The following is a 24,240-nucleotide window of genomic DNA, read 5'->3' as shown; positions in this document are numbered from 1 at the left end:
CTGCAGTTCTATGGATGTTTTGCCCTTCAGGTCTTCGAGCCAGTCACATGCCTTAAAGTTATAAATAGGAGGATCAGCTCTGTTCAGAACATTTTTTTTGCGATGTACTGTTGCTGTCAGGAACTATTTTTTAGCATTTAGCAAACTTAAAACAGCATTTAACGAACTTGCTTCAAAAAAGTAACATTTCAATACATACATTTTTGGTTTAAATGTTTTTATACCATTTGCCATTTTATAGAAGCAATAAGGTAACCTTATTCGAGGGTGTGCTGCATTGTGAATAAATCACGGCTGAAGGGGTTGCAGGAATGACGCGAAGCCATTATTTATTTATTCATTTATTTATTCATGTATCTTATAAAGTGGTGGTACTATGATGTCACTTTGTAGACAAAAACCTGGAAGCGATTTAGGGTTTTAGCACTTCCTGTTCCATCATCCCAGAGTCAATGGGTTTTTTGAGTGGGATTTTGGTTAAATCCCTAAAATAAGGTCCATGGTTCACACATGCTCAGGATAATTTCACATTTTATTTTACAACATAAAACACACCAGTTACATCCCACTCGTGATTTTTTTAAACTGTTACATTTCTTTAAAAGACAGTTGCCAAAAAGTTGCTAAATGGGACTACATGGCACCGTCTGAGACTTTAAACATTATCATACCAAACAGTCTATCCACTTGTAGTATATTTTTTAATACAATGCAACACAAATCTTTCGAAGGAAGATGCTCATTTTATCACTTTCCTAGAGATGTGGAGACTCTGCGTTCGTACCATACAGTTAAAATTATGATTATTCCATATAAACATCATATTTACCAGCTTAGGCCCCATTAACATGGAGATGCATTTTGCTGTATAGGCATACATTTTGTATCACACCTGCGGCTCATCAAGACCTGGCTTTATAAGCCGCACCAATGAACAGAGAGGTGAGAGATGTCTCCAAAGACTCGACTAACATATCTCTGTTGTATTCTTCCAGATAGCAGCGTGTCCGCCAGCCCTCGATATATATACACACTCACCTAAAGGATTATTAGGAACACCATACTAATACTGTGTTTGACCCCTTTTCACCTTCAGAACTGCCTTAATTCTACATGTCATTGATCCAACAAGGTGCTGAAAGCATTCTTTAGAAATGTTGGCCCATATTGATAGGATAGCATCTTGCAGTTGATGGAGATTTGTGGGATGCACATCCAGGGCACGAAGCTTCCATTTTAGTACAGTGAACTCATTATCATGTTCAAGAAACCAATTTGAAATGATTCAAGCTTTGTGACATAGTGCATTATCCCACTGGAAGTAGCCATCAGAGGATGGGTACATGGTGGTCATAAAGGGATGTACATGGTCAGAAACAATGCTCAGGTAGGCCGTGGCATTTAAACAATGCCCAATTTGCACTAAGGTCCTAAAGTGTGCCAAGAAAACATCCCCCACACCATTACACCACCACCACCAGCCTGCACAGTGGTAACAAGGGATGATCGATCCATGTCCTCATTCTGTTTATGCCAAATTCTGACTCTACCATCTGAATGTCTCAACAGAAATCGAAACTCATCAAATCAGGCAACATTTTTCCAGTCTTCAACTGTCCAATTTTGGTGAGCTTGTGCAAATTGTAGCCTTTTTTTCCTATTTGTAGTGGAGATGAGTGGTACCTGGTGGGGTCTTCTGCTGTTGTGGCTTCACAAATGCTTTGCTGCATACCTCGGTTGTAACAAGTGGTTATTTCAGTCAAAGTTGCTCTTCTATCAGCTTGAATCAGTCGGCCCATTCTCCTCTGACCTCTAGCATCAACAAGTCATTTTTGCCCACAGGACTGTCGCATACTGGATGTTTTTTCCCTTTTCACACCATTCTTTGTAAATCCTAGAAATGGTTGTGCGTGAAAATCCCAGTAACTGAGCAGATTGTGAAATACTCAGACCGGCCCGTCTGGCACCAACAACCATGCCACGCTCAAAATTGCTTAAATCACCTTTCTTTCCCATTCTGACATTCAGTTTGGAGTTCAGGAGATTTTCTTGACAAGGACCACACCCTAAATGCCATGTTATTGGTTGATTAGATTGCATTAATGAGAAATTGAACAGGTGTTCCTAATAATCCTTTAGATGAGTGTATATATAGTCATGGGAGGTGCAAACGACAGACACAAGGGGTATGGCGTCAGGGTTTTATTAACAGAAAATAAAGGAAAACAGGGAAATAAAGTGGCAAAAGGAGGACAGTGGCCAAAACAACAAGGAATCTGGTGTCCTCATCGTGCTGCGGGGTTCGTGTGGGACGTGCAGTGTTCATGGAGGAAGGGTTCAGGTAAGGGGCATCCTTCACATTGGCCACGGAGCGTGCAGGGGATGGACGGCCCGGCATCCTGGCCTGATGGCCGTGTAAACGGGTCCGGTTCTCATCCGGATCGCAGGTCCGGCAGCTCACATCTCGAGCGGGAATCCCTCAACGCACGAGGAGAGGCGCATTGGGCTTTTCAACAGTGGTGGTGATGAGGCTCCATTTCCTTCAGGTGGGCCCCATCACACACTGCCATCCCTGGCTCTTCCAGCGCCCCTTCCTCTCTCACACACCCACTCCTGTCGGGAGCCTGGTGAAGGGCAGCGATTTAGGATGGGGTGCCGATGATAATCAGGGAAGAGGCAGCTGACTCGTCCCATTCCCCTCCCAAGTGACATCCCCGTCATCAGGGCGCCGCCCACGCAGGTGTGCTACCATCCTCAACCAGGCTTCAAACGGTCGAAGTAGGCGTTGTGGGGATTCCTCACCGGGCCGTCCTCCCTCTTGCAGCGTGCTGGAATAGGGACAGAGGAACTGGGTTTTAGACGACAGCCTCAACCAACCACAGGGTAAAATGACAATAAAAGAGAAGTCACTTACCCATTTTGTGGCCGGAAGGCTGTCTCCTTCGTTCCTCCGTCCCAGTCTGGCTTTTCGCAAACTTTTGCGAACGAGTGGGAGTGATGTCATCAGGTGTTTCCCAACTGCGCTGTCTAAGCTCCGCCTTGCCCGCATTCTCCACCAGTGTCACGGGAGGAGCAAACGACAGACACAGTGGGTGTGGCATCAGGCCTCGGAGAGGCTTTTATTAACAGAAAATAAAACAAAAAGAGGGAATAAAAGTGGCCAAAGGGGAAAATTGTCCAAAACAACAGGGGATCTGGTGTCCTTGTGTGGGGTTCGTGTGGGTCGGGCAGTGTTCATGGAGGAAGGGTGGCCGCACGCGCTCCCCTCTTCGGGTCCGGGGCGTAAGGAGCGGCGGCTTCTTCGAGGGGCCTCATCCCTCTCACTAGCCGTGGCACTTTCAGGGGATCGACGGCCTGACCTCCTGGTCTGATGGCTGTGTAAACGGGTGCGGTTCTCCTCCGGACCGAGGACAGGCGCGTTGGGCTTTTAAACAGTGTGCCCCATCACACACCGCCAGCCCTGGCTCATCCAGCACCCCTCCTCTCTCACACACCCACTCCTGTCAGGAGCCTGGTGAAGGGCGGCAATTTAGGACGGGGTGCCGATGATAATCAGGGAGGAGGCAGCTGACTCGTCACTATATATATATTAGGGGTGTAACGGTACTCAAAAATCACTGTTCGGTACGTACCTCGGTTTTAATGTCACGGTTCGGTTCATTTTCGGTACAGTAAGGGAAAGAAATGCAAACATTAAACTGCAGGTTGTTTATTACTATAAACTTTTTTTAAATTTGTTTACACTTTTTTTAAATACTTTTTAATAAAATATATATAAAATAAAAAAAGATTAAGAAATAAAATACTGCTGCAAAGTTCTCCATTAAATAAATTACTCTCAGTCTCAAACCAATATCATATAATAAAATATAATGAAAAATATAAATAAATAACTATGATTACAGTGCAGCACTACCAATCCCAGCTTGTAGGCCTGCTCATATTAAAAAAAATATATATAACTTTTCCAAAGTGTAAAGTGCAGCATCAGCCGTTTCAGTTTTAAGACCTGCTCAGATTTCGTTATTGCGTTGGACCGATCGGAATTAAGAGCAAATGTCTGTTTAAATGCCGAGGGGAGCTGCGTTTGAATTACAATCATTTTTTCCCTAGTTGTAGTGATGTTCACACTCGCGTGATGCCTTTTGAAAACCTTAGGCCAGTGACACACTGGCATATTGCACCTGTCAAACATAGTCTATTTTGCCGTCAATACTGTTGACGGTGTCCTTTATCAGTAGGCTTTATATTTATGCTCAACATGAAGTATAGATGTTGTTGTCGTGAAGACAAGATCCTGGTCTTTCGGCGGCCTCCCTCTATGTCACCTACAGTAGCAGCAGCTCGCCAGCCCCGCGTCAGGCACGATTCTGGTGTGTAAAGACACAGAAAACGCGAAGCAGCCGTCACGCAACTGACACGCAGCAGAAACGCCACGCTCATGCAGCCAGTGTGTCACCGGCCTTAGAATCTGCAGGGCAAGATTTGTGCTGAACGCGGAGACTTCCGCCACTTAATATGTTCGTTTGGAAACACGAAAATGTACCTATGTTCCGCAAACAAAATATTGGATTCGGTCATTCGATACACACGTGCTCCGTACCGAAAGCCCTGTACCGAAACGGTCCAGTACGAATACACGTATCGTTACACCCTTAATATATATATATATATACTGTATATATATATATATATATATATATATATATATATATATATATGTGTGTGTGTGTGTGTATATACATGTTTGTATATTCAACTTCAACTATATTTATTTATGAAGCACTTTTAAGACCACTATGTGGAAACCTAAGTGCTGTACGAGAAGACTAAATAAAAATATAAGTAGTAAGTAAAATTTATTTATACAGCACTTTTCACAGATAGAAATCACAAAGTGCTTCACAATAAAATGTAATACAATAACAATTTAAATACATTCAACAAAAATTCTAAATGCAAACATAACAAAGAACCATAAAAAACCTCAACTAACCAAAAGCCTGCTTGAAGAGCAAAGATTTTTTTTTTTTAATTCCTGAGTTCGCACAATGCAGAAACAAAGGCAAAGCATTCCACATCCTAGGAGCGACTGCCTGGAATGACTGGTCCCCTCTAGTTTTAAAATAAGTGCTGGGAACAACTAATAGCCTCTGATCTTTTTTTAAATTTTTTTTATTATACATAAGGTAAACACATAACACAACAACAGAACACAAAAACAAAGATAAAACATCAGTATTAATCACAACAATAATAACAATACACACACATGTGACACACACCCACCACATACCACACCTCTCCTAGTTTCTGTGTCAGTGTGCAATTTTTTTTTTCCCTCTCTTCTTTTTTTTTCCTTTTTTCTTTTTCCCCTCTTTTTTTCTCTTTTTCTTTTTCTTTTCTTTCTTTTTTTGCCCTTTTCTTTCCCTTTCTTCTCATTCACTGTACAGTTACTATATGTATGTATGCCTAAACTAAGGTGGTGCATTAAAAGAAGGTGAAGTGCATTAAAATCAGCATTTGGTGCATTAAAATCATGTGTGGTATGTGTTAGATGTTGACTTGATTTGGTTATATTTTTATATTTTATATATTTATATCATTATTATCATCATCATTTCATTTATCCATTTATTTATTTTAATCATTTAATATGTACGTTATACCATTACCGTCCTTATATCAAGCAAATTATCATCACATCGCCATCATTCCATCACTGTTAAATGTTTCTATGATATTGAAAATATTAATAACCATAATGTCAATAATAATTATAATAATGAAAATACTCACAATATTACTAAAACCTTGTATAAGTGTATAATAATAAATGAATACATAATTAATCGGGATGAGTGTGTCAGATTTGTAATAGTCTGATCTGGAGTGTTGAGGTTCCGATATACAGTTGTAATGAGGTGTAAAATATTCTAGGGAGATGTAGTCTATGAGCAAATTTTTCCAGTGTGTTATGTGAATAGTGCTTCGGGATTTCCAGTTCAAGAAGATAGTTTTCTTGGCGATGGCTAAGGCTACAAGGAGCATCCTTATGTTCGTTATTTCCTGATTGAGAGTTGATAGATCACCTAGTAGACAGAGTAAGGGGGATAATGGGATGCGGCAGCCCAGGAGGCGGGACAGGGATTCAGTGACGTCTTTCCAAAAGTGTTTAATGGGTGGGCAGTGCCCTGTGGCATGGATATATGTGTCCGGACAGTTTTGTGAGCAGTGTGAGCAAATTCCTGATGTGAATCCCATTTTAGCCAGCCTTTCCCCAGTGTAGTGTGTTGAAGAGTCTTATACTGTATGAGCTGAAGGTTGGCGTTTTTAGTCATGGAATAAATATTTTTACAAATTTGAGTCCAGAAGTCGGTATCAGGAGCAATCTAAAAGATCTTCTTTCCATTTGATTGTTGGTAAAGTTATGGTTTTATTTGAATTAGCTATAATTTTGTATATTTTGGAAAGTAATTTTTTCGGGGAGGATATATTAATTAAATCTGCTAATGCGGTAGGAAGGTGAGTGTTGATAGTTCTGTTGTTGATTTTAGATAATACAGCTGATTTGAGTTGCAGATAGTTCAAGAATTGATTGCTCCCGATACCATACTCCTGGACTAAGCAAGAAAATGAAACAAAGTTGTTAGACTGAAAAATGTGTTTTAAATGTGAGATGCCCTTTTGTGCCCATTTATGGAAATTGAGTGTTTTTTTGTTGCTTGTGAAATCAGGGTTATTCCAGAGTGGGGTGAGTTCAGATGGGGCCTGATTGGAGTTGTGATGTGATGTGATGATATTTCCACCAGGCTGTCAGAGCAGAGGCTATTGTCAATGATTTGAAACATGGGTGGTGTTTAATGGACGGACTAAGAAATTGTAACAATAATAAATTGATTGTTCTATGTCTAGCCATGTAGCCATGTCTGACTGAGTGGGGTGAGTCCTTTTATATATGTATTGAAGTTGATTTGCTAGTGAGTAATGGTAAAAATTCGGTGCTTCTAATCCTCCTAAGGATTTGGGTTTTTGTAAAGTGCTTAATTTTATCCGGGGTGGTTTATTTTCCAGTAGAATCGGGTAATGATGGAGTCTTAAGATTTGAACCAATTGAGAGAAGGTTGGGTTGGGATCATTCAGAAAAAATAGTTTATTTTTGGAAGTACTGTCATTTTAATTATAGCTATTCTGCCCTGGATGGAGAGTGGCAAGTTGTGCCAGCGGTGAAGGTCGTCTTCTAATGTTTTCAGTAGAGGAGTGAAGTTGAGTCCAGTCAGCTCTGACAGCCTCTGATCTAATGATCTGAGACTCCGGGTAGGAGTATGAAGCTGTATCAAGTCAATGATGTAGGTAGGGGCTTGGCCATGCAGGGCTCTAAAAGTAAGAACCAGGATTTTAAAATAAATTCTATACTGGACTGGTAACCAGTGAAGTGTTACTAAAACTGGTGTGATGTGTTTTCTTTTCCTAATGTGAATTAAAAGCCTTACAGCAGAGTTCTGTACAGCCTGGAGATGATAAGTTCATTCTTACTCAAACAAGTAAAAAGACTGTTACAGTAGTCTAAAAGAGAAGAGATGAATGCATGAATGATCATCTCCAACTCACCCTTAGTCACAAATTATCTTAATTTTGAAATGTTTCTCAGTTGAAAGAAACAGTTTCTTGGATAGACGAGCCCAAGTCACCAATATGTTGCATTATCTTTGGGATTTTACTTTCAGGGGCGATGATTAGTTTTTCTGTTTGTCAGAATTGTCAGAAAAAATGTTCTCACATAACCAGTTGACTAAGGAAGACAATTTGAAGAACTCAGTTTCCTTAAAGGAGCAATACAGTTGGATATCTTCCGCATACAGATGATACAATATGTTGCTAAACTGACTAATTATTTGACTAAGAAGAAATACGTACAAGAGGAACAAAATAGGTCCCAGAACAGAACCCTGGGGTACCCCACATGACAACATAAACACTAAAACTTCTACCAGACAAGTAGGAGGAAAACCATTTTAAAACTGATCCAAACATACCAACCAGATCACAAAGTCTATTTATCATAATATTATGATCAATAGTATCAAAGGCCGATGAGAGGTCCAATATAACCAACACTGTATATTCTTTTGAGTCAGCTGACATCATAATATCATTCGAAACTTTAAGTAACGCTTATAAAACATTCATACAGTACAAAGACTGAATGGATAAATGATCCTTGCATTTTAATGGTAAATACATTTGTGAGTCATTAGGATACAAATTATTATGAATGCCATGTTTTTAAAAAATTGATCATAAAGGGAGCATATAAAGGGAAAACAAAACCGGTCCCAGGATTGAACCCTGAGGAACCCCACACATGAGAGGGGCAACAGATGAAGAGTAATTCCCTAGACTGACAGATAAATTCCTATCTTTTAAATATGAAGAAAACCATTCTGAGGCTAAACCCTGAATGCCAACATGGTCTCTAAGGCGATCAATGAGAATCTTATGGTCAACTGTGTCGAATGCTGCGGTAAGATCTAAAAGTAACAGAACAACACAACTTCCAGAATCAGTGCCACATAGAATATTATTAGTAACCATCAAAAGAGCTGAGTCCATACTATGGCCGGCTCTGAAAACTATCAGAAATGCTGTCCTTAACCAAAAAAATAATTAAGCTGTGCATACACAATCTTCTCCAGTATCTTTGAAAAAATTACATGTATTATGAGATATTGCTTACCCTTCAAAAGGCTAATTGATTAAATATAAACACTGCAAGTGGCAAAGTCAGGTGCTGCTTTGCTTTGTTTACTGCAATTACCGGGAAATGGCTATATTCCTGCCGAAAACTGCCACCTCCTGGCAGAAAATGAAATTGCATTTTCTTTTTTCAATAAGCCCTGCTATTTGTTTAGGATAGACCAAAGGGAAAAACTACCGTTAGTTTTACTCAGAAAACAGCAGTTGTGTGAACTGGTTGATCTTCATGAAGATAATGAATTATAAAACTCTAAATATATAGCCTATAAGATATATTTTTATTACTAAATGAATAGGCCTATAATTGTTTGATAATAGTTGTTTAAATTAATTTTCAAAATTTAATTATAATAATTGTGTTATAATTATATAATTATATAATATAATTATAATAATTATTATTATAATAATAATTATAATAATTATATTAATTATAATAATTATAATAGGCGTGACTTTATTTTTGGCCAAGCAGTGTTCATTTTATGTTAAATCCACTATTGTTTCATTTAGAATTGTTCTGTAGTCTATACAATATTCAATGCAATAACATCAGAAGTAAATGTAATTACATAACAGAAAAATTAAGAGTAACCACCTACTTTGTTTTTAAAGTACTTAAATTAGAGTAATTAATTACTTAGTAATGCATTGCACCCAACACTGGTCCTCATTAACCAAATGGCTTAAAAAAAAATCCCTGCAGTTAATTCACATGATGCCAGTCACAGTTATTTGTTTACAGATATTAAAATAAACAGTAACTCCTAACCTTACCCTGAGCTCTAACAAGTGGTAACACTTTCTAAAAGATAACCACGTTGGGACACTTCCTTTCATCCCAATATTCATATATATGAGGATTTTTTTATTTCATAAGATTTTTATTTTTATTTATATATGTTTCTGATTATTTTCTATTTTCAGAAAACCTTGAAGAATATAAGAAATCAGAAGAAATCTGCGAAGAAATAATTGGCATTGAAGGCATAGTTGATGAAGAGGCCAAAGAACAATGTCAAAAACAAAAGCACAAAATGAGAATACCAAAAAATATGAAAATCAAAAATATTATAAAACACAAAAAGAATCCAAAATCTGAAGCTGCTCTCAGCCCCGAGGCAACGTTAGGTAAAATATCTCAATGTGTTGTATGTAATGATTGTAAATGAAAGAAAACAAGTTTCTTATCATCTTCTAATTTCTGGTTTATACTTTAGAAGTGGACCTTGACACCATTGAAGGCATAGTAGAGTTTACTGGTGATTCTGAAGTGGGATGTCAGAAACAAAAATTCAGAATCAAAATATCAGAAAAAATAAAAATTCTTGACTTCAAGAAACGGCAGAAGAATTCAAAATCCACAGGAACTCCATCAGGTATAGTATAGCTGGTAGGAAAAAATGCCCTGTAAACATAATCAAAAAGTAAATATTTCCCAGGTATTATTTTTCTTATTTGTTTTACTATTAGATGTCTTCATTTCACACTTGATATTTTCCACTCAAGTGTAAATAAATATTTTATATATAACAATTCATAAAACAGCTGCTATATTTTTACATGGGTCTTTTGCAAAATGATCACTATATTAGAGAATCTTTGGCATTTAAAAGTTCAAAAACTTCTATGCCATACACATGAGAATTATCAGGAGCTAAGGGTTAATATAGCTGATAATACAAGTTAATATAATGTAGTTATCTTCTCATATAATGCAGTGGAATTGGATTTCAAAGAGAACCTTGAGCAGAACCGTTTGGCTGAAGCACAGCAACAGCTGGTGAAAGCTGAGGAATGTCTCTTTGGTTCAAAAGAAGTGGGCAGGACAGAAGATGAGGTAGACAAGCTTCATATTGACTATGAGATCTTTATTTTGCACCTGAGATTGGCCATCTATGACTCCTTCAGTGAGGACAGCCAGGAGACACTCAAGAGTGCTTTGACTTCAATACTTAAAGAGGAGGCACAGGACAGACGCTGGATGGAAGTTGCCGAGGATCAACGCCCAATATGGAGGCCTACGGGGTGCAGACAGATCCATGACACATTACTCCAGACTACCGTGGAGGAACGAATGAAGAATGCAGATGAAGAGGAGAATAATGCAGATATACTGTCTACCTCCTTGAAGAGAGAGGTGTTCCGAATGGGCAAACTAGTGCAGAAAGATCTGCTCAGAGTGATCCGAAATCTGAGAGAGTGTTACCCACCGGACTTTGACATCTGCAGAACATATGCTCAGCTCTACCATCAAACCTTTTCCACCAGACTTCAAGAGCTTGCCAGATCCAAAATCAGTTCTGAGGACTGCCTCTATTTATTAAGTTGGATTGTGGAGTACTACCCAAAGTAATGGCCAGTAAACAACATTAATCCTTTAAAAGCATGCTGTTTTACATACATTTTCAGATTCATAAATGTTAATGTTCTTTCATTTTTTTTTTCTTAGAGATGTATTGAAGCATAAAGAACTAGAGGAGCACATCAACAGTTCATCACTTGGACCTCTGTTACCTGAAGAAGACCTTAAGAGATTAGAGGAACAGTACTTCTCTTACAAAGAGGTTATTCAGTACATGAACAATGTTTTTTTGCAAATGGTTATATATATATACAGTGCCAACCACTAATATTGGCACCCTTGGTAAATATGAGCAAATGTGGCTGTGAAAATAAATCTGCATATTTTATCTTTTTGATCTTTCATTCAAAAAATGCACAAAAGTTTATTTATAAAGCACTTTTTTTTTTTTTACCAAAGTGCTGTACAAGCATGGATAAGACAATATGACAAATAAAATACAAAAAAAAATATATATATATATATATTTATATATTTAAATATATATATATATATATATATATATATATATATTTAAATATATAAATATATATATATATATATAAATTATAACCTATCATTGAAGTAAAACAATTTAAATTGGGGGAAAACTCACATTGTGAAATAAATGTTTTTCTTCAATGGATGTTGGCCACAATTACTGGCACCCATGTAAATTTTTATTAGTAAAATATCTCTGAAGTATATTCCCATTCATATTTACAGTGTTTTTTTTTTCAATACACCAGGGTGACTAGGAGCATGAAATTCTCCAGCCATGACTTGCTGATTCACAGGATTATAAATAGAAGGACACACAGGCTAAATTCTCTTAATCATGAATCACAAAGAGTAAAACAAAATAACAGTTCTAATGTTTAGAACAAGATTGTTGAGCTTCACAAAATAGAAAGCAGCTGTTAGAAAATAGCTAACCATTAGCTAAGCATTAAAAATTCCCATTTCCACCATCAGGGCAATAATTAAGAAGTTCCTATTAACTAAAGATATTATAAATCTGCCTGGAAGAGGATGTGTGTCTATATTGTGCAAATGCACAGTGAGGAGGAAAGTTTCAGGGGTCAAAGACTCAGGATCACAGCTGCAGAATCGCAGAGATTAGTTTAGTCTTGGGGTCAGAAAGCCTAAAAAAACAAACAAACAAAAAACACACCACATGTTGTTTGGGAAAGTTTCTAGAAAAATCATCTTCACTCATCCTCATAAACAAACTCCAGCATATTCAGTTGTTCATTTGAACTTTGAACGGGACTGGCTTCTATGATCAGATGAAACTAAAAATAAAAAAAACCTTTTTAGCAGCAAACTCACCAGATGGGTTTGATGCAAACAGGGATAAAAAGTATAATAAGTTAAGTTAGGGTAAGTAAGGATAAGTTAAATATACTGTACTGCTGTTCTCTAAACTCATTAGTCATTACAGGAAAAAACTCAGAGCTGTTATCTTGGGAAAAGGATGTTGTAATAATTGGTTGCCAATAATAGTGGCTAATGTGAACTAGAGAAAAACATTTATTTCATAATAATTGTTTGAAATGAAAATGAAAGATCAAAAGGATAAAAATGCAGATTTATTTTCACAGCCACCTTTGTTCATATTTACCAAGGTTGCCAGTATTAGTGGTTGGCACTGCATATAATGTATATGTGTATAAAACCAAAACCATTTGTCCTGTTGGTGGAAGTTGCACAAGCGTCTGAAGTTAGAATTAAAACGAGGAGAACATTTCCTGAATTCGCTTTTGCTTTTGACAGGACATGCTACTCATATCCGGTGTAGTAGACACAGTGTTAATGTTCTTCTCTCTCAGTTAATGCTTCAGCTTTTAAATGATAATTCCTATTGCTTATTTTCTCTCATCAGAACGAGATCAGAAACTGGTTATCCAATGCTTTAGAGAAAGAGGTGAAAAAATGGAGTGATGGCATCGAACCAGAGCTGATGGACGGATACTACTTCAGTAGCCTTGCTGTTGATGTTTTACCAGTAGGTTATGGGCTCTATTGACTCTCTAGCCATCACCTTATTTTAGTTTTAAATGTTGGTATACTCAAACTAAGTCAGAAAAATGTGGTTTATGTTGTTTAGCATTATTGAAGTTTTTTTATTTTTTTGCAGCTTGTTGATGGGGCTGTAAAAGATGTCAACACACTTTTGAGTTGTGAAAGTAAAGCCCGGAGTTTCCTAAACCAGCTGGACAGTTTTCTTCAGAGGTAGATAACTAGTCACTAGTCACATTCTCACATAAGTACAATAATAAGATAGTTTTCTCCTTTTTTTTCAATTGCAGCTATAGGACAAGTCTGGAGGAGATGGTCAAAAGAAAACAAGAAAACATTCCTAAAACTCTCTTTGCTAATCTGGTTAATATTTACCAGTTTAGGTGAGTTTGATTGATTACTGAAAAAAAAATAGTTCTGCCTTACTGCAGACATTCTGCAGAATTTGAAACTTGAATTGAATTCTGAAAAGTGTACATTTTTAATTGATTAAATATGCTTTTACAATATAATGTAATTATTTATTTTAAAGTTATTATAAATGACACTATAGTATAATGCATCATGTTATTCATACTTGAATTTAAATCATTCAAATACAATTTTATTTTATATAAACTAGAGCTCTCTGTTAACTGTTAACATGCTTATAAGTCTACTGTCATAATTACAATAAAATTGTACCAACCATTATTTCTCTATATCTTCAGGGATTATGTACAAAAACCAGAACATCCTTTCACAGAGGACACTAGAAAAACTTGCCTGTCCACATTAGCAGATCTCAAAAACATTAGTCACAAATACTTCCTCAGTCATATTCACACAGAACTGAAGGTAAAGAACAAAACATCATGTAAAGTTATTGTACTTATTTATCTTGAGATACTTCCCCATCAACATTTTTCATCTCATTTTGTTTATGTAAGATGGCCAGTGAAGTGTTTATAGCTTATCCAGATATTACAATTTAGAAGTCAGCATTTGATACTACAGCAATTTAACAACCTTGGATTTAGCCAAGTAGTTCATGCATCAACATCCTTGTTGGTCCTGGGACAAGGCGGGTAAACTTTGTGTAACATTTGGGGGGACAATAAACAACATTTTTCAAGAGCTATTTTTAAAGGGGACATAAATAATCCAGCAAAAAATGTACTTTTAAGGATATGTATACACAGAGGAAAGCTGTACTATTGATGTTAAAGAGCAAAGCAGGAATTTGGACCAAAGCACTGTGAGGCAAGGGAGTGGGGGGGCTAAAAATCTTTCTAAACTTAAAACGCATTTTTACCCTGTTTGTATTGTTTTCCAACTTATACAATTATTTAAACTGTAAAACATTATTATTCACAATACACAGCGTGGTTGTTAATCATAATTTTAGGGGGGCAACCCTCAGATGGAACAGCATTTCAATCAATGGTTATGAATAAATGTTTGCTTGAAAGGTCTGACATGTTTTGGCTCAACCAGTGGTGGTCAATTGAATTATACTTTTTTAAACCTTTAACTTAAAATTTCTCTCAGGTTTTTAGAGGTACGTTATGGAAAGGCCATAAAGAATGGCTTTTGATTCTACTACAGGATAGTTGTTCCAGGAACAACACAGATGTCTTCAGTTAGATACATTACATAATATGCTTTACTTTCATATTTATGATGCTTCTTTTAATATTAACCTCTTAATGTAATTAAACTTACATTTTGGAAATAACCCATTTGTTTATCTGCACAGCCGCTGTACCGTAAACTGTGGACTCAAGTTTGGTTCGCTGGACATTGTGAGGTTGTGGAGGAGCTGGTGAAGGCTCTTGAGAGTAACATAGACAATTTCAAAGAGCTAAAGTCTGTCTGCAGAGAGGTCAGAACCACTTTTGCAACGAATGTCATTTCTGACAGTCTTATAACATGATGTCAATAGACGTGTCATCTTATTTTTGGTCTCTATAATCTGATGTGTTTTTTTTAAATTGTTTTAAGATACAATTATAGATATATGAAGAGTGTGTACCTGTGTGTTTATAGGAGCTAATGGCTGAGCTGCATCTAGAAGTAATGGTTGAATATGTGAGGCGAATGATGAAGAGAAAACTGAAACTGAAAGACAAAGAGCAGCAAGAAGCAGCTGCTGAGTTCATCTGCCACGACAGCAATCAAATCTGCTCTGTGTTTGACAAAGTGGTGAGATCATATCCAGACCCACACAACAATGCATGCATAAACATGTACTCACATGTGTCCAAGATATGCACAGTGGGGTGTTCATGCACATTGCAAACTTATAATGGAGTTAATGTACAGATGTTTTATATATATATTTATATACAATGTATATACAGTATATAACATTAAAGTTAATGGGTGTTTAACTTTATGAGAGTCCAAACAGAGTCCAAACAGGTTATAAAAACATCACAATAAATCACAAGTAATCCACATTACTCCAGTTCATGAATTAATCATCAAGATGATCATTTGTTAACTTCAAACCATTGTATTTGGCTCAAATAAGAGTCCTCTATCCATGACATTGCTGTCTGTCTGAATCAGGAGAGAAATATGCATGGATCAAGCACCATTTACAACTGAAAACAGTTCTAAACAAATATGTCAGTGGACTTTGATGTGAGATGATGACAAGGGATGGACCTTTTCACTGGAGGAAGCGTGTTTATGAATTTTGGATACATATTTTGAACAGAAACATTGATTTAAAATTACATTCACTGCAGAGGATTCATTGGTGAGCAAAAGTTCAGGAAATTTTCATTTTTGGGTGAACTTTTCCCTTGATCAATGTTATTTAGTTCTTGTAATGAAGTTTTGATGTAAATATGTTTGTTTCATGTGTTTTTTATCTCAGTTGTTCGCATTGGGAATCCTAATAATTAAAACCCTAGAGAGTCTTGTAGGATTAATTAGTTAAAATGGTTTGAAAAATTGACATTTACAAATGACATTTACAGTGTGTGGCTGACAGTAACATACAGTAGTGTGGTACTATTATTTTTAAACACAATATGACAATTAGTCTAAAGCCCTATTCGCACGGGATTAGTATTACCAAGTGACCTTGAGTCATTTGTAATAATTGCGGCGGTTGTCTGTGATTTTAATTCCTTGCAAATCGGCCATGTCTCTAATTTGCAAAGTAAAAATTCCTCCGCAAATGATCTATCACATTTTGCTGAACACCAAGGTCCTGTGATCATATTAGTCCCTTGCAAATCGTCATCTCTGTGATTTGGCCAGCATTTGACAATTTTTCGAGGTTTTTGTTTCCTGTCTGCCTTTTTATACATCTTTCGTGAAGAATGGAGCTACGTTGGAGTGTTTGATAGTATTTTGGGTACAATTTGCAGAAAGAGAAAGCTGAAAAGGTTTTAAGGTTAATGTATTACAAATAAATCAAGCATAAAGCTTGGGATATTATTTTAACCTGCTAAAACTTAAATGACAACAGTGCACGAGACTATATTAGTTTAGACTATATTTACTGTATTCTCTTTGTTTGAAACAGCATAAAGAATTGTGGGAAAGTAGAGGGAAATTATGACGCCACATTAAAACTGAGTTTTCTAAATCGGGTATATTCTCGTCTCTAGGGATGCAGAGAGGAATGGTTCTGTCAAATACTGCCCAAATTATCAGAGATTCTGAGACTGCAGGATCCTGGGAGTTTACAACTTGAGATTGTTACTCTGGCAAGAGACTATCCTGACATGAGGTAAGTCTGTTAGATAGGAGCTGGCAAGATGCAGTTGTTTTACCTTTGAGGAAGAGACTATAGCAAAATATCTTCTTTTCACACTCGTTCTTCATACATATGTTTACAAACTTGATTCCAAAAAAGTTGGGACACTGTACAAATCGTGAGTAAAAAAGTAATGGAATAAATTTAAAAATCAAATAAACATCTAAGGTTACATATTGTGACGAGTGGGGCGGGGCCGAGGGACATGGGAGCGAGGCCGGTGGAGTGATTGGAGATGAGCTACACCTGTTCGACCCGCCGGTCTCGAGGCCCACGGAGGAGATGGAAGGATATAAAACTCTAATAATCATCGGGAAGGAGGAGGCGGGAACCGGCGGACAATCAAATAACATTTCATTTCAAAATAAACACAAAACAGCGCACCAGCCCCTCACGGACGACTGGTGCATGCAAATAAAAACCAAAACACAACTAAAAGCCCAGGCCTGGTCCTCTCTCTCTCTCTCGCTGCGTCGAGAATGATTGGGGAATGCCCCCAGTGTGACGTCTCTGAATAACGTGTGTAATCAGTCCAATGGAAGGGCGAAACGTCATAGGCAGGTGACGTCAGAGAGCAGGAAGCATAAAAGCATGAGCGGCGAAGCCAGTAATCAGACTCAAAGGATGAAGCAAGCACTGGCCAGAAATGCCGTAAGTGTGGCACTGCGACGCAGCGTCTCGTTCCTTCGAGGAACCAGGGTTACATACATAACTTTAGACGTTCCTCTTCAGGAACTCGAGCTTTCGAGAATGATTAGGGAACGAGAATGCCCACGCCGCCAGACTTTCAAATCTCTGCCTAGTGTGGAAAGGCACAGCTAAAGCAAGAGAAGGAGACAGGAGCCTGACAGAAATTGGGGACAACCCGTCCAATGGCTTAACTTCAGAAGGAGTGAGTCTTGACCACCAAGAGAGGGGAGATCAGAGGACTCGAGGCTAAGGATAGCATCTTGAACACCGCTTAGCATAAGCTTCTTTTGGCCGGAGGCTTTAGCCTCAGCGCACCATGGAGGAAACATGTAACCAGAGGGTTTCTGCCCACTGACTGGCCACCGAGAGGGGCGCAGTAGGCCAACATGGCCGCCACGTAGACCTTCAGAGTGGAGACCTTCACTTATGACCGCACCCCAGCTGGTGAGAGATGCGTCTGTCGCTAGCATTACGCGTCAACAAGGAGCTCCCAGCACCGGGCCCTGAGACAAGAACCAAGGTTTTCTCCACATGTCTAAGGCACGTAGGCATCGCCGCATGACCTTTAGCATGCGAAGTGGGTTCCCCCTCAGGGAGAACCCCTTGGTCTTGAGCCACCACTGTAGGGGTCTCATGTACAGCAGGCCAATAGTATTCACGTTGGACGCAGCTGCCATCAGACCCAGCAATCTCCGAGACTGCTTGACAGTGAGTGACCGACCTTCTCTCACTCTCGCGACTGCAGTGAGGACTGACTCGATCCGAGCAGGTGACATGCATCGTGGTCGAATCTCACACCACGCCCAGATAAGTGGTTCTCTGTACTGGAGAAAGCACATTTTTCTTGGTGTTTAGTCTTAACCCCAGCTCTTTCATGTGAGCGAGAACGACACCTTGATGCCGAACCGTCATCTGCTCTGATTGAGCTAATATCAACCAATCGTCAATTGTGGTTGAGTTGTGAAAGTGTGGGGTGAGAGTGCAAGGCCAGTGGAACATCCGTATCGGTAGGCTTTTGCCCCCAAAAGCAAACCTCAGGAACTTCAGATGAAGAAGGATGGAGATAAGTGCATCTTTTTGATCGATCATGACACAACAGTCCTCGGACTTGGCCGGTGCAAGCATGCTGAACTTCAGTCCCCTGACTGAGCGGTTCAAAAAGCACAGATCCAAAAAAGGACACAACACCTCATCCTTACTCTGAACAGTGAAGTACCGGTTGTAGGACCCGGACTCTGCAACCCAAGGAGGGACCACCTCGATGGCCTCCCTCCTCAGAGAGAGTCTACTTCTGTTCCATTACCAGAGCCTGCTTGGGGCCCACCAGAATGGGATTCTGTGGCCTCTCACTACAGTGTGCAGGACCCACTGAGACACATTTGGCAGTAGTTTTCACGCTTCCAAAAAGTCTACCAAGGGAATCAGCCTCTCAAGACTGATCTCTGGTGTCATCAGAACAATTAGCTCGGTGCCCTGAAGCAGCGCACCGGCAGGAGATGGCCGAACTAGCTGCTCCTGAAACTTCCCAGGAGGTCGCGAGTCTCTTAGCACCGCTATGTTTCTGGGTGGTAACTGAGAGAAGCACTCGCCAGAGACCGCTGCGCCCTGGAACACCGGGAGGGTTGGCAGATCGATCTCCTGAGGGCACTGAGGAGAGACAGGCACCGTGTAATGTGGTGTACACTGCTCTCGAGCCACTAGCTCGGTGCCCTGAAGTGGCGGACCGGCAGGGGACGGCCATTTAGCTGCTCTAGAGACCTCTGTATAGGTAGCGAGCCTCTCAGCACCGCTACGTTTCCGGGCGGTAACTGAGAGAAGCGCTCGCCGGAGATCGCTGCGCCTTGGAATACTGGCAGGGTTGGTAGAATATGCTTGTGTAACTGGTGCTTGTGCAACTAATGCTTGTGCAACTGGAGAGCTCATCGACGCCTTTCCACATCAATCTCCTCAGAGAAAGACAGGCAGTGCGTCGCACCCTCTCACCAGGGAGAAAGTACCGCAAACGCGGGCTTCCGAACCCCCGAGAGTGGGCGACGGATCTGGTGGTTAAGGAAGAAGATAGGGACTTGCCCATCTTACATTCCTTCCAGCAGATCTGAAAGCGAATCCCGCGAGCACAACCACCGCTCCGCCTCGGCGAAAGAGGGCTGGCACCGCGAGAAACGCCAGTGATGGCTCCCTCCTCAAAGAGAGCCTTCTGAGAGTGAAGCAAAATGCTTCAAAACTTGTAAAACTTACCTTGATTGAAGCTCTGACAATGGAGTTTATCAGTGGACAAACGACTCTAAATAAGACTCACAAACAGATAGCGACTGACACATACACAGAGCGCTTGCTGAAAACAGAAGGCTGATTACCGGCTTCGCCACTCATGCTTTTATGCTTCCTGGTCTCTGACGTCACCCGCCTATGATGTCTCGCCCTTCCATTGGACTGATTACACACGTTATTCAGAGACGTCATGCTGGGGGCGTTCCCCAATCATTCTCGACGCAGCTTGAGTTCCTGAAGAGGAGATCTTTCACCCATAGAAAACATTTGGCGCATCATAAAGAACAAGACGTGACAAAGAAAACCTAAGACAGTTGAGCAACTAGAAGGCTGTATTAGTCAAGAATGGGACAACATTCCTATTCTTAAACTTGAGCAACTTGTCTCCTCAGTCCCCAGACATTTGCAGACTGTTATAAAAAGAAGAGGGGATGCTACACAGTGGTAAACATGGCCTTGTCCCAACTTTTTTTTAGATGTGTTGATGCCATGAAATTTCAAATCAACTTATTTTTCCCTTAAAATTATACATTTTCTCAGTTTAAACATTGGATATGTCATCTATGTTGTATTCTGGATAAAATATTGAAATTTGAAACTTTCACATCATTGCATTCTGTTTTTATTCACAATTTGTACAGTGTCCCAACTTTTTTGGAATCGGGTTTGTACTTACAATATGCAGTTTCAGTATAGATGCCACTAGCCAAATTAAAGATGAGTTTAGAATTTGTTGATCAGTCTAACATTGTGACTCTTGTTTCATCAATATTCTTCACTAGTGAGCAGCATATTATTGCTCTCCTAAACCTGAAGACCAACCTTTCAAGCTCAGACCTGCGAAGGATCAAAAAGTGTCTGAGTGAAAACAGAGGCACACCGGACACTCTGGAGTCCTCTACTTTCAACTTCTTCTCTAAAGTACTCATCAAATGGAAAATCATCTAAATGCCCCGTTACATCTATGGCTAACGTTAAACAACTGTGATTCATACTGTGATACATAATCAGTGTTGTTATGTAATATTTATTATAAAAAAAAAAAGTATGGTATTATTCTGTTATTCTCAGCTGATTTCACACTGTTTTCCAAAAATCCTCTAATTCCCTTCTTCTTTACTTATAAAGTGGAAAATCATCTGAATGCCCTGTAACATCTGTAGCTAATCTTAAATACCTGTGAAGCATACTGTGATACAAAATCAGTATTATCCATTCATCTGTCCATTTTCCATACCCTCTGCAGGGTTGTGGGGGGATGGAGTATGATCAGTATTATTTTATCTAATATTTATTATGAAAACTCATATCAGTTACAAGTCTTATTATTCTGTTACAGTATTATTCAAAAATAAGGTCAAGAACAATGTGTTTTTAAATTTGTATTTAATCAAAACATTTTTGAATATGGCAGAACATTACAAGGTTTTATTTATTTATTTATTGCACCGAATTTGTGTAAAACCAGTTGAGAAAACCTATGAAATGCCATAAAACTAAATGGTAAAATCAAATGTGAAAAAAGTGTATATTTATAATGTAAAGTGCTTCGTCTGAATGCATGTTCAAAGCTCTCAAAAATTATTTAAATATTCTGATATAATACACTTAATGTTTTAGTATGCAGCAGGCCTTGCTTCACAATACAATACAGTAAATGTCATTTTAAACTAAAGACGATGAGAGCTGCTTAGAAAATAGCCTTTTTAAAACTTTTGCAAAGTGCTCTTCATTTGCCTACAGTAGCTAAATAAACTGTTTAAATTTGTCTTGCGTAAGGTAAGTATAAAAGGGATAACAAAATCAACAAATCATTCTTCATTATCTAATACGGATGATAAAAAATCAGTTTAATTGATACTGTGGTGTCTTGTACATTCAGCAACTAATGGATATTCTTTCGTTTTATTCATTAAGCATGTACACTACCAATCATAAGTTTGGGGTGGGTAAAATCTTGTATTGTAATATTGTATTGTAAAATTTTGTATTATTTTAAATTGTAAAAAAATATTACAATTTAAAATAATTTTGTTGTATTTTAATGTATTTTATAATGTTATTTCTGTAATGGCAAAGCTGAATTTTCAGTGTCACATGAACCTTCTAAAATCATTTTAATATGCTGATTTGCTGCTCAATAATCTTTCATTGATAAAAATCTATTATTATCAATGGTTAAAACACTTGCTTAATATTTTGACAAAAAAAAAATTCTTTTCTTTCAGGTTTTTTTTTTTGAGGAAAAGAAAGATCAGTATTCAAATATTCAAAAGAACAGCATTTGTTTGAGATAGAAATCTTATATAAAATTACAAATGTCTTTAATGTCACTTTTAATCTATTTGATGCATTCTTGCTGAGTAAGTATTATACATTTTTTTAAAGCAAAAAGTGGAGCAAGAAAGTAAAATTTAAATAAATGTAATAAAGTCCATGCTGAACATAGTTTTACAATCACTCAAATCAAGTTTGGTGGACAGATTCAGCTCAATAAACTTTCAGATTTTTGTTTCAGTAGCTCAGATGCTCAGAGATACAAAACCTCAGTAATGGACAGACAGCACTGCCAAGATCCAATTAAACTTCAATTCAGGATTTTCTCTTCTAAAGAGACAGGTCAAAAGAAAATGGTCTCTAAAAGAAAAGATGAAAGTTTCTGTCATTCACCTTGCGTTAAATTACCATGACATCATGCACGCGGTGTAACATACAGTATATTGCATTGTGTCCCACTACACAAGATTAATATTGAGAGTTGGACTGTACAAATAAAAACAAAAACATAAAGGGATCAGAAACCATTCTTTCATCATCCTTTTCTCCCACAATATGCAATTGTCATGTTGTGAAGTGGAGAAGTCAGAAACTACTGTAAACAGAAATACTGTGGTAGGTTACATAATTATGTTAACAGCATGAGACCCTCAACTTCATTCCTTTAAAAACTGATAAATTTGTTATCACTGGTAATTTGAATAATTTCATGTTTTAATATGAACTAGTGAGCTCATGCGTTTTAATAATAATAATAATAATAATAATAATAATAATGCATTAACACGTTAATTCACCTAGATGTCACTGTCCAACTGATGCAATAGTAGAGGTCATTCATTACTGGCCATTATTTTTCATCTCATTTCTTTACTTTTCTAAATACAGTCCAGAGCTGCCAAGAAATAACTCTAGATATTCAGGATGAATGGACATTTTAATTAATAGTTAATGCATATGTCAAATGTATGGTCTGGATTTATATTTTTTTAAAGTACAAATAAAAGTTATTAGCTTTAGATTCTTTCATATTGGATGTAAATACATCACAATCATAATTCCTCTTTATACTCAGTGGTGGAGCCAGAGGGGTGTCCAGGGTGACACTGGACACCCCTGAAATCTGATCGGCCACACTGGGTGGGTGCCACCCTAATGATTCATATGCTACTATTTAATTTTCTTTTGTTTAATCGTACTGAAAGTAGCGTTTATTTTAGCCTCACACTCAAGCATGCGATGTTCCCTGTATAGTTTAGTTTAGAACAATTGCAAGTTAAACGTTTTTAAACATTAAGATTGTTTTTTGTTTTTTTTTAAGAAATCTCTTCTGCTCACCAAGCCTGCATTTATTTGACCCAAAATACTGCTTACCGCAAAAGCAGTAATATTGTAAAATATTTTTTGCAATTTCAAATAACTACTTTTAATTTGAATATTAAAAATGTATAATAAATATGTGATCAAGGTTGAATTTTCAGCATCATTACTCCTCTGTTATTGTCACACGATCTTTCAGAAATCAATCTAATATGCTGATTTGGTGCTCAAGAAACATTTTCTTTATTATTATATCGTCATTATAAATATTTAAAACAGTTGAGTACCATTTAGGTTTTGTAAGATTATACATTATACCATTCAAAAGCTTGGAGTCAGATTATTTATTATTATTATTTGTATTATTTTTTGTGAAAGAAATTATAGACATTAATACTTTTATTTAGCAAGGATGCTGATCAAAAGTGATGATTGCGACATTTATAATGTCACCTAATATTCATATTTTAGAAAAAATCTACAACATCAGAAGCAGCAAATCAGAATATTAGAATGAAACTGTGATGCTTTTAGGCAATTTTGATGGGGGGTGGGTTAGGTCCTAACCCTACAGTTGCTAAATAAAATTAATTAACTAGAAGAAACTAGAGACTAGAGATTGAATTATATCCTATAACCAAAACTAAAACAAGAAATTTGACTATAGCCTACATAGATTCTGACTAAAAATACATGTGCAAAAAAATTGACCTCATTCAATTCTCCTTCTTTACGGACTATAGAAATGTGCTATTGTGTTTTTAATTGTTAATGCTGTAAAGAAAGATGTCTACAGTAGATT

General features: G+C 37.8%; 1 protein-coding gene across 2 annotated transcripts in view; it reads left to right on the top strand.

Annotated features, from left to right (window-relative positions):
- Window positions 1-22,287, top strand: part of LOC132092595 (tumor necrosis factor alpha-induced protein 2-like) — a 35,770-nt gene extending 13,483 nt beyond the window's left edge. The window contains exons 2-13 of one of the 2 annotated variants that reach the window (XR_009422236.1): window positions 9,685-9,888; window positions 9,978-10,136; window positions 10,479-11,109; window positions 11,210-11,324; window positions 12,987-13,109; window positions 13,242-13,336; window positions 13,414-13,506; window positions 13,834-13,960; window positions 14,862-14,987; window positions 15,152-15,307; window positions 15,677-15,869; window positions 16,732-16,853. Coding sequence is in view for 1 of the 2 variants with exons in the window: in XM_059498893.1 (XP_059354876.1) it covers window positions 9,685-9,888; window positions 9,978-10,136; window positions 10,479-11,109; window positions 11,210-11,324; window positions 12,987-13,109; window positions 13,242-13,336; window positions 13,414-13,506; window positions 13,834-13,960; window positions 14,862-14,987; window positions 15,152-15,307; window positions 16,732-16,853; window positions 20,624-20,789 (2,117 nt within the window). In the remaining variant the exon portion in view is untranslated. Of the gene's footprint in view, window positions 1-9,684; window positions 9,889-9,977; window positions 10,137-10,478; window positions 11,110-11,209; window positions 11,325-12,986; window positions 13,110-13,241; window positions 13,337-13,413; window positions 13,507-13,833; window positions 13,961-14,861; window positions 14,988-15,151; window positions 15,308-15,676; window positions 15,870-16,731; window positions 16,854-20,623 lie in introns of those variants that run through there. The other variant, XM_059498893.1, reaches the window with a different exon arrangement.
- The last annotated feature ends 1,953 nt before the right edge of the window (window positions 22,288-24,240 follow it).

The sequence above is a fragment of the Carassius carassius genome, chromosome 18, assembly GCF_963082965.1.
Source record: "Carassius carassius chromosome 18, fCarCar2.1, whole genome shotgun sequence".
NCBI classification, from domain to species: Eukaryota; Metazoa; Chordata; class Actinopteri; order Cypriniformes; family Cyprinidae; genus Carassius; species Carassius carassius.
This window is presented reverse-complemented; position numbering and strand designations above follow the sequence as displayed.